General features: G+C 28.9%; 1 protein-coding gene across 11 annotated transcripts in view; it reads left to right on the forward strand.

Annotated features, from left to right (window-relative positions):
* Stacl (SH3 and cysteine-rich domain-containing protein) overlaps nt 1-12,100 on the forward strand; it is a 139,990-nt gene that overhangs the window by 64,420 nt on the left and 63,470 nt on the right. For all 11 annotated transcript variants that reach the window (XR_011780708.1, XR_005864734.2, XR_011780711.1 and 8 more), the window contains exons 6-7: nt 11,157-11,303; nt 11,628-11,809. Coding sequence is in view for 5 of the 11 variants with exons in the window: in XM_040713982.2 (XP_040569916.1) it covers nt 11,157-11,303; nt 11,628-11,809 (329 nt within the window). In the remaining 6 variants the exon portion in view is untranslated. The remainder of the gene's footprint in view (nt 1-11,156; nt 11,304-11,627; nt 11,810-12,100) is intronic.

Raw genomic sequence — 12,100 nt, forward strand, 5'->3', positions numbered from 1 at the left:
AAACTGTAGATCGGAGAAATCATGTTTCAAATATCATGCTGAATTGGATTTTGTTGAAGTTGGCTGACTTAGTTGTTGTTTTGTATGACGTCATGACACTACAATTACACATTTTGTTATAGTACCGTTTTATTCCTCTAATACCGGTTTTCAGGACATTTACATAATATTTTTAACATAAGGCACAAGTAATACATTACAATATTTGATATATAACCTTAGTAAGGTAAAACTATACTATGTCATTAACTATAAGATGTTCATAACTAGAAATGCTTATGAGTTTGGCTTTCATAAGCAGGTAAGTAAAGGAAGAAAGATGGAGGGTTTTTTTTACTCAAAAATATAATTAGTTTTTTCTAATCATTCCCAAGAAATACTTTTTACTTTTTTGTCAAATCTTTTGATCAACTTTGAAGAAAAAAAAATGTTAACATTCTTATGGGTTAATTAATATCTATATTTCGGTCATAGTTTCTTTTTATAATTGAGGTTTTCTCTTTCGTTGTATGGGCTTATGTAATATTTGATATATAACCTTAGTAAGGTAAAACTATACTATGTCATTAACTTCCAATTTTTTTTGTCCTTTCTATCAAAAATTGAATTATAAACGATGATTATTCAAAATGATTCTTATATTGCAATTACATAGAAGAGATTTTAGATATAATATATAAGTAAAAAATATAATCCTATTAAATAAAATCTCAATTATTTTTCTTCGTATCAAATAAATACATGTATAAGAAACTTATTAGACCATTGTTCATTTTTGTAAGAAAGTCATTCCATGAAACCTAAAGCTTTTTATCATTATATACTAATTTTCTCTATGACCTAGGAACAAAAAGCTATTGAACACCTATTCATTGAAAATGATGTAAATGTAGGATTTTTTTTTTCAACTCTAACAATACTTAGATGAACTGTAAATTGCTGGAATTTTAAATCCAATGATTTGTCTATATGTAAAAAAAGATGCAGCGCTAGCTCAGTAGACAACACGTAAGCCTTCAATTTCTTAGGTCAGGAAGATTAATGATTTTTTTAAAATGTCTACTTATGTCATAATCAAGGCCAATAAGAACAAAATTAATCGACATCCTTGAGAATTAGAATAATGTTTGAAAGGAGAACAGCTTTTCCGTAATGGCAATTTATTGGATTAGCACCTATGCTAAGAAGGAAATAGGTTGGAATTATTCCAATATAAATCCTTAATTCTACTCTGAGGACTTACATTTATGACTCCTCCCAAACAAATCAACAAAGTTACGGGCAGTCCTTCATGTGCACACGCTCTAGTATTTACTTTATACTTAAATGTTATCTTCTCAATAATTACAGCATAATGATCATAGCTTTTGAATTTAAAAAAAAGAAGAAAAAACACGGTTTAAATGCTCGACTAGAAAAAATCTTGTTTTCCGTGTAGGCCATATTTTATAGTATTAGTTAAAAAAACATTGATTCTTCTTTGTTTATTTTCCTATGACGTCAAAATAAAGATTGATGAAAATATCTCTTTAAATAAAAACTATTATATTGAATACATAACTAAGAAGAAAAACAGGGTTGGTTGTCACTATATATAATTTATAGAGCTTTAATGTGATATTTTAATATTAATTCCTGATATATATATAAAATATATTTAATTATATTGTTTGCCTATTATAATATTTATATGATCAAGTAATCCATGAATTTAAATAGTTAATTCAAAATGTGATTGATTGTTTTATTGTTTTGTAAACCGTCTCTATGGATTGATCTTTTTTTCTATTAATTTTCAAATTTAATTCAATTATTTAAAAAAGGAGTCATCCTATACTTCTATCAAAACTGTACAAGTCTATAGAGAAAAATATAATCAAATGCATAATATAGTGAGGATCGAACGTAATTTTTTTTTGAAGCGCCCTCTGTCCCTATTTATCAATACTACAATTTGAATGTTTTACTAGCTAAAAGGGTGTGAACTTCTTCTTCACATCCATCACTCCAAAGTTTTGTTAAATGGCTCACAAACATAGAGAAATGTACTTGTATATTCAAGCATAAAAAAAACTCGGTTTACTGTGGACGAAGCCAGACGGGGGGAGGGTTTCTTTTTTTTCCTTGTGTATATACAATTTCTAATCATTGTTTGAATAAAATAAAAAAATCTGTCTTTGTTTTTTTTACAAAATAAAATGAGAAATCTTATTTACTTTTTTCAAATTTTTAAAATGACTTATTTGAAAAAAACCCACATATTTTTATAAAAAAATAATCCTTTTAGCAGGGTAGGAGTAAATGACTCTTATGCCCTTCTAAAACACGCCCCTTCCCAGAACTTGTAATAGGTTCAAATTATAAAAAATGTAAATAATTTCATCTAGGAAAGCGAACGACTCAACGGTTATTTTATATCATTTATTTTTTTGTTCATTTGTTATACTGGAGGAACTCTTAAAGGTCTCCAAGGAGAATGACAAAATAATCCCGTAAAATTATTTAAGTGTAAAAAAAAGTTTCTGGGAATTAAAAAGATGTTCATAACTAAAAATGCTTATGAGTTTGGCTTTCATAAGCAGGTAAGTAAAGGAAGAAAGATGGAGGGTTTTTTTTTACACAAATATATAATTAGTTTTTTTCTAATCATTCCCAAGAAATACTTTTTACTTTTTTGTCAAATCTTTTAATCAACTTTGAAGAAAAAAAAATGTTAACATTCTTAGGGGTTAATTAATATCTATATTTCGGTCATAGTTTCTTTTTATAATTGAGGTTTTCTCTTTCGTTGTAAATGGGCTTATGTAATTAGTAAATATATACTACTTCTTGAGAGACATGTAAATAAGCAGTACAATTATAATGTCATACAATTTATTTGAGCCCCCTTCCAACTTTTGGCCACATACAAATATATTTATATAAAAGAGGGAACGAAATAAATAAATAGTCATTATTTATGTACAAATGGTGATTTAAGACCTCACTACTTCTTCTTTGACCTTTCTTTCTTTTGTTCTATTACAGTATTTGTTTTGTTTTTTATCTAAATGTTTGCTCAATAGGAATCATATTTATGTGTGTTCATTGTACAAATATAATTCCTGGTCACTTATTACCTCTAAGAAGGAAGATTAGACTTAATCCATAAAAACAAAGTTTATAGCCTAAGGGAAGGACTCTATCCTTAATTCCTGTTGTTCACGATATGTGTACACTATGTTCATAATACTCTTTGTTTTTTTTTTAGCTTTTATACAAGCATTAAGAGGCATGTAAATCAAAAGCATTTTTGACGTGTGAGTTTTTTCAATAATGGTTGACAATCTGAGTTTTTTTTTTTTTTTTTCGAAAGCTGTTATTATTATTATTTCATTATTGAAGAGAGGGCATCTAAGTGTATATGTGCTCATTAATGACGTAGTGTAACACAGAAGAGCTATTAGGTAGGTATAAGTCTAAGTTCTCGCGGGTCTCGGAGTGTAAATGAGGATTCCAATCTATGTTCTTGCTTAATACGTAGAATGACCAGTTTTTTTTACTACTCTCATAGCTGCTAGTAACTAATTTAATTAACGTCACGGCAGCTAAGCTGCCCTCATTCTAAACGTTTTGCAAATTGTTGGGGTTACCATGTTCCCATTTCGTTTTTTTACATAGCAAAAATGCTTAGAATTTGTATTAAGATGCATTGATTTTTTGAGACCACAGGTCCTTATTTTACAAATTTTGTTTCTTTATTCTACCCACACTCATATAATAAGTCATAAACAAGCTAATTTTTGTGGGAGATGAGTGCTGTTTAGTTGTGTAATATGAACATAGCCCTACCCCCTTGATAAAAGTCAATTTGTACATCATTAAAATCCATGTAACTCTTTTAAAATATCAGAAATCTGATTTGTCATATAACCTCCTGCTTTAAAAGTAAATATTATATATCAAATACGGCAAAACATTTTTGTAAATAGAAATAGATAAGGATTTTATTTACAAAACGTGTTTTTTTTATTGAACGATTTTGATCGACTTTTTTGGTCTTACTCAACAGACTGAATTTTTTTAAGCATCTAATTAATTCGGTCTTATAAAAAATGAAATGGTCTCAGACGGGTTTAGTTTTGTCAGAGCAGGACTAATATTTATTTTTAACTTAAACGTTGACTAGATATTGAAATGTACTTCATATGGTTTGAATTTTTAAAATCCCACTCAGGAGAAGCTTAAGATAAGCAAATACTCTTCCAATGATTTATTTTCTCAATCCCTCCCACTTTGCAATACATTGGCAAGGGGAACTAATATATTTTTTTTATTAATTACATTTCAAATTTGCTTACAACAAATTATAATATTGCTGGCATAGCATGTAATAAACAATTTTCATAAGCTTACTTTAATAGAGATTTATTCCTCAGTGTGAAAACTAAGCTATTCAATATTTTTCCCCATATATTTACATAACAGTTTTATATGAACCTAAGGCAGAAGGTAGCCTTTCATGGGGTTATGCTATTGGGAGTTCAATGTGTTTATGATGTAATGTACTAAGTATCCAATCAAAATTTAATATAATACTTTTTTAAATTCATAAATAGTTCCAAGATCAGATGGAGTAATTGAAATATAAAAAAAATTACTAATACTAAATTGGTGCAAAAAAAAAAAAAAAAAAATACCCTGTACCTTTTTTAAAGGGATCCCACTTTCTTGGTCCACTCAAAAGGAACGCTTTAATTCACCGGCTCTTATTAAAATGATGTAAAGGACCTGATATAATTAAAGCGTCATTATACCAAACAGCAATGATCAATGCCTATAAATGTTTGAATCAGAGCTATAAATGTCAAATAGTAAAAGTTGTGTTTTAAAATAGTTTTTCTAAAAGGATATGAGAGGACATAATTTTTTGTTTTTTTGATTATTTCTGTTGAAAATTTATTTGTCCAATTAAATTGGATGTAATAGTAATACCAAAGGCTATAAATGTACATATTACGTAGGTCCTTATATTTATGTTAATTATAACTTTAAAAAAGGGATTTTCTTTGAAAATATATGAAAAAAATAAAGTATTTATAATAAAATTTATTACTTTAATTGTTAGCTTAATCTTTTAACTTTTTAATAGTGGTATTCAAAAAAAGAAATAAAAGACATATAATGATAAAAATTTGGTTCAATGTGTTTTCATCATTTTGAATAACAAATATTTTCTATTTTTACATTATTTTATATATATAGGTATAATATAAGACTGTTTCAGAATTACATTCACAATGGAATTCAAAATAAACAACAGCATTTTTAACGCTTTGGGTAAACTGCAGCTTATGAAGATAAATAATATTTCTGAGATGTTGACATTGGCAGTAACATTGGGGATATTTTTTGTTTGTTTGAATAATTGGATACACATTTACTTGGTTTAAAGTTTTGAAGTAAGAGTTTAGTCAAATTTGGGATACTTTTTTGAGAAAAATATTAGTTATCTTTATACGCCCATGCTATATAAAACCTTATGAAAAAATGCTTTGAAATTTTTTTAAACTAAATATAATTTATACCTATTTAGATCTTGTAAAAAATTAACAAATTCCTAGTAATTCGGTACTGTTTTTTGAAATTTTCGTACGTTTTGCTGTAAAATGACCCATATACAAATTCAATATTGGGTAAAGCTTTTAATTCCAAATGGTTGTATACAAAAATAAATCAAACAAGTACATTTACGACTCAAATCCTAACAAAATTCAATTGACAATATATCCTCGACATTATTAAGAGGGTTGTTAAGAGCAAAGGTGAGCACCCACTAATTAAGGTTATTTAGGCAATTAGGTTAAAGGTTCCCAACAAGGTAATAATTATAAATATTCATGGGGGGGGGAGTGATGTGTCTTATTCTTAACCTTAAACTCTCTTGAGACGATTTGCATCTCCCCACTCCTACAGTGAAAAAAAGTTAAATATTATTCGAAAATGAAACCTCCCAAATGACCAGCACACCCAGCCCACCAAGTGGATTTTGAGCCTTCATTATACATAATGATTTGTACTTCTTCCTCACTTGACTTAGTAGATATGGCGCTAACAGGGCAACATAACCGGGGGAACGGGATTATAAACCATTTAATTTGAAAACTGAATTTTAGTGAGCTCTTTTAGAACAAACTCAAAGCATTATTGAGACTTTAGGCTAATTTGGTATTCCTCTAATCACTAATCCGCTAATTTGTGGACCCCCTAATTTTTTCTCAGTCCACTAATCCCTATCCCTTTTAAGAAGAATATACAAATATTATCTTCATATCTTGGAAAACCAAAATCCTAAAATCTAATGTCTTGTATTAATATAAACATCCGAGAAATATTATTTCTTTCTTTTACATTACATTGACTCAAACCATAGTGAAATTATGTCATTCATTTTTTTAATATATTATGATTGCAATTCTGAAAGGTCTAATGTATTATTTATTTAAGCACAAGGGTTCAGTAGATTATGTATTATAAATATACATACGTTCAGTCATACTAAGATTAAAATAACAGATCTATGGCATGAGTTAGACGTTTGCTGATACATAGAATAGAAATTGAAAAACTGATATATCGAGGGAAATATCCAATTTCTGTATCGTACTCTCCACGGGAAAAATTCTTAGAAATTTCGATATTTGCTCCTATATTTTATATGATGATATCAGAAAAAAAGAGGAAATATAACTTTTTTTTTTTCTTCAAGTACTCTTACTTAGATGAATTAATGCATCTTTTATGACTTATGTACTTTTTAAAAAGAGTGCAAGATGAAAAAGTTTTCTTACCTGTTGATTATATTAGATAAAAGATCCGAGAAAAGTTTGATGCATTACCTAAGTTTTTCCTGTTTGTCTACCAGAAAAATTGCGGGCTTGCTCTATATACGATCATCTTCATAGATGAAAATAGTTCTATAATGAGGAGTGCCTGTATTTTGGTAGCTGTTGACTGAATCTATGTTTTTTTAACTAACACTTTTATCATTATATAAATATTCTTGAAGATAGAACATATAACTATAAAATAGTCACTAGTCCGTGATTGACAAAAAAAAAAAGATTGACAATTTGTTGCTGAATTGTAAGTGTAAGTTCTCGTTGGACACGGATTATAATTGAGGCTCCACATCGAATTAATTCCTGCTTATATCATTGCTTGATATGGAGTGGTTTTTTATTTTATTTCCTTTATCACATAGCTGCTCCCTACTAATTGAATGAAACGTCATAACAGTTAAGATGCTCTCCTCGAAAACATTCTTAAAACTGTCTGGCTGACAACGTCAGTTTTCGGTTTCTTTTTTTAACATACCAATGTATAATATTACTTGTATCTATGGTCATCCTGCTAACATTATTTAACTGGGATTATATTGATGAATCCGTAATTAATAACACTCACGTGTCATACTTTTTGGTAAGGTTAAACATTAACCTACAGTGCATAATATAAGATAAAAACGAAACAAGCTTATTTTGACAAATGAAACAGATGCTTTCGTATGTACGGCCATATCTAACCATTTGTAAAATATAGGATCACAAAAATTTTAATATCTGCCCATGTCCATCTTAAATAGGTTGAACTCCATTGAAAGAATGATAAAAAACAAAACAATAGTCAATATATTTTTGTATGTAAATATATAGGATGTTATTTTTCATTCGGTAAAAGGATATTACCAGATTGCCCTACGGCATTACTGCATCCATCTAATGTCTTTCAAAAACTCTTTACGAAATATAAGAAATAAGAATATTAAAAAAATTATGGAAAGTTATTTTTAATAATTAAAGTTTGTGTTATGAAAAAACCATATTTCGAGTAAAAATTGGTGTCAGGCTACAAAAGTAAGCTTTTTATGGAGTGGAGTTTGGAAAAATATCGCAAAGAAGGGACAAAGCTCCTTCTAGCTTAAGACTTGAATTGATTTTGTATTTCTCCTCTTGGATATAGCATTAAAACAAATAAACACAGCAAGTCGTTCACTTCATTGTGTCACAGAAACTTTCCTTAAAAAAGAAACAAAAGAAGGCCTACATTAAGTTGGTAGCCGTTAGCCCTCGACTATATAATTCAATAACTGCTTACAGCTTAACACAAACTAATTCGAATTCAACCAATCAATAGTAATATATGTATTTAATAGTACTTCGATACACAACGAAGTAGATTCATAATTATATAATCAAAAGAAAGATGGGACATAGAATAGAGACTACTAGATTTGTAAATTATAGACATTTTCTGATCTTCAAGATTTTTAGATTGACTATCTGAGCATTGCTTTATTTTTTCCATAAATGGTATCATTCTTCTTGCATTCTTTAGGATGGAACAGATAAATATAAAATGCATGTGCCCATGAAGGATAAGTTTATCTGTAAGACTGATGATCTTTTGGGAAGTTATAAGTATGAGTCCCCCTACAACAAAAAAGTCGAATTGAGTATCACATCTGAGTAATTTCTGTCATGCCTTTACTACGAGGCTCGTTTGAAAAGTCAGAGAGACGTCTATACTGGCGCGTATCGAGGTTATTTTTAGTTAGTAGCATCTCTTGAAAGAACACCTTTTCGTTTGAATCGAGGAATCGGGCGGAAAGATTATGACGACTGCCTTTTAGATTTAAAAGGAATAATCCTCATCGAATATTAGAAAAGAGTAAAACTATTACAGATACATATTATTTTTGAAAACTGAACTGCAAGAAAAGAACCAACAATTGGCCATCAAAAAATTCCATTTCCATCACGACAATGCACCAGATCACACCTCCGCAGTTGGGGTAGCAAAACTAATGGAAATAGGATTCAAACTCAAGATGCACATAGCACTTAGTAATCTGACCCACCTTCACTCTTCTGTTATTCATCACCATATCGTGGATTTTAATCATGATTTCTGGGTTAGTAACCTCAACAGGGCGTCCAGAACGTTCAGCCTTGCTTGTACCCATATGGTCACTCCGAAAATCTTGAAACCCCTTATAAACTTTTCTAATCAAATGTGCAGAGTCCTTATATTGTTAATCTGCTTATAATGCTTATTTTTAGTTTCCTAAGGCGTTTTCCCCTTCATAAAGCAAAGTAATTCAACACACGAACTTCTTTTTGTCACTTTTTTTTGAAGATATCTCAACTTCCTCGATCAAAACAAATACCAAACAGAAAGAAATTGACCGATCTGGCTGAAAGTAGGTGTGTGTTCTTCCAAGAGATGCTACTAACTAAACATAACCTCGATACGAATTTTTCTTCTTCAAATACCAGGGTCTTATAATATATATCTAAATAGTATTAGATATTAGAATGTGCTGCAAATTGCACAGTCCATTATAATTAATTACTAAATCCAATCAGTATTACAGAAGATATTGTCCTTTTTGCCATTAGGATAAACTAGTTATGCCTACTATGTATAACTTTAAAAAATCCATCTCAACATAGATTTCAATGATTTTATTTTGCAAGGCTATTCCTTATATACGTATATAGTATTTACAACGAAAAATATAAATAAAATTGGTCGATATGTTGTATAATTTTAATTATTGGTTACTCCTCTTAAATAGAGTAAATTTTTTCATTTGTTTGTTTTTACAACAAAGGTAAATATTATAATGAACTAATTAATATTTTAATTTATAAACAACACATATTAACTTACAAAACTAAACTTGCATATTTCCTTTAGATGAAATCTAATCAATAAAAAAGTATAAAAGCGACAAATTAAAGCCACATTATGCTAATATTAATTATAATTAAGAAAATGCATAAAACTTGGAGATTGAGCCAATTTTATGTTGAACAAAAAAAAATTAAATTTCTTTTTTTTGATTTTTTCTTTTTAAAAGTAGGAAATTTTCTTCAAGTTTTGAATAAATTATAAGTATTAGATAGTTAAGAAAAAGGAAGGATATTGTATGGAAATTATCCAATTTAAAAGTGGTTACATGTAATCATAATTATTTGATCCTCTTTTGAATATATAAGTAATGGCGTGAAACATGCAAATAAATGTATAAATTGAATTTTTTATATACATACATAAATAATGCAAGCAAGATAATATAATCTAGGAAAGATCAGGGATGGTTGCAAAAGCCCGTTTTTTTCTTGAACATCCAAAAAAAGCTACGGCCACAAACTTTACATTATAATGGTATAATAATACGGGGTGCGGTAACTTAACTTCTTTTTTTTAAATGCAATAAAACACATTTTATACAGACCCCTCCGACAAAAATCCAACATATTTTTGATGGCACTTCTTTGTCCTATTAATAATACTTTGAGGCACAAAAAAACTTCCACAAGGTCCACATCAAGGTCAAAGAAGCCAAAAAAATTGTGTGAGGCAGTTAAAGTTGTGCCATTGATGGCAGAACAGTTCTTGCTTGTGAATTTCAGAGCAGCCAGACAACCATGTGCCGCTTGGTGAAGCAAGAGGCAAACTTTAATGCCTACAAGATAACTTTTACTCTGGGTTTGAAGCCTTTGGATCGAGTAAAGCATGTAACCTGGTGCAAAATCTCAAATGTTTACAAAATGTAAATACTCTTGGTCTCCCCACAGCCTCGACTGTTCTCCCCTGTTTCCCTGTTTTGGAAAAAAAATTCAGATGGAAAACCTCAAATATTAAATTTTTTGAAAAACAAATATTTAAAAATTAGATTTAAAATATTAAATTTTTTGGAAAAAAATTTTAAAAATCCATAACTGTACATAAAAAATTAAAATTTCGAGAAAAAAATTTCAATTTTTTTTTTGAATAAATTGAAAAATTAAATTTTTTGGATATTCTTTTTTTGAGGGGGGGGGGTGTTTTAACCAATTTTGTTAAACATCAACGTTTGACAGGTGGTTTTTAAATGTAGTTTGTTGAAAACTACATCGTGGTATCATCACTCAATATATTTACTTAATAATAGACTTATTTAAAAAAGCTTTGGTTGATTATGGCAAAAAAAAAAAAAAGCTAATAGTTTCCTTTATATATTTTGTTACCTCTATAGATTATGTTTTGTTTGTTTGGGATTTGTTTCATATTTTGCTTTTTATATTCCATAACGTTAAACTATAATGTTTTATTCTTTATAATTTCAGTCCGTGGACACCTCTCGCCGCTATGAAGGATTAACCTTGCTCTCAAAAAACATAAAGCCCTCAGCTGATCTAAATGCCTTCGTTAAAACTTTGAACATTCCAGATTCCATGACCATTACCAAACATTTATATTTCTCTCCACCTCAAGTAAGTTACATAACTCAATCAGCTAATGAATCAAGGCATTGTTTGATAAATACTAGCTATTAATTAGGACGTAATGTATATTTAACAAACACATACTAATTTTAGTATTTGCTCTCCCCCATTTATAATATGGAACATAATTCCATATTATAATTTTTATTTTTTTGTTTATTTAAAAGTTACATAAAAAGTAAGATGCAAAAATACAACGCAATTCAAGACTTCACACCTTGACAAGGACCCACTTTACAGACCTAATTATATACAAATAATCCTACAAGCAAAAATTATCCTTTTTTTATTTATTATTATTCTTTTTAAAAGGTAACTGTCGATCATCCACAACCAATTCCTCTCATTTTCCGTGATGAAATACATGTAGACCGAGTATCTCAATCCTCAATTAGAAATCGTTTTGAAAATTTACGTAAGGAGTCCTTTGAATTAGACTCACAAACTCGCCAATTGAATGATGCCTTAGAGACTCTGGTTCGAATACAAGCTAGGTAAGATGAACGCTTCTCTTATATAAGTAGGTACTAGGGTTTATTATTTGCTGGAAAATAGTTCGTAAGTGAGATTCCAGGAAATTGAGAGAGGAGATAGTAAGCAAGACAAGTAAACAAAATCTTACAATTTTTTAAAAATCAATTACAATTCATATTCAATTATAGACAACGTATTGATACTTTTACATATCAAATATGGTTTTTGAGAATTTTCAATCATTTTTTATAGAAATATTTTGACCATTTTTTTCAGTTTGAAGCAACATTTAAGTAAGAAAAAAAATGCAT

The sequence above is a fragment of the Lepeophtheirus salmonis genome, chromosome 6 (assembly GCF_016086655.4).
Source record: "Lepeophtheirus salmonis chromosome 6, UVic_Lsal_1.4, whole genome shotgun sequence".
NCBI lineage: Eukaryota > Metazoa > Arthropoda > Copepoda > Siphonostomatoida > Caligidae > Lepeophtheirus > Lepeophtheirus salmonis.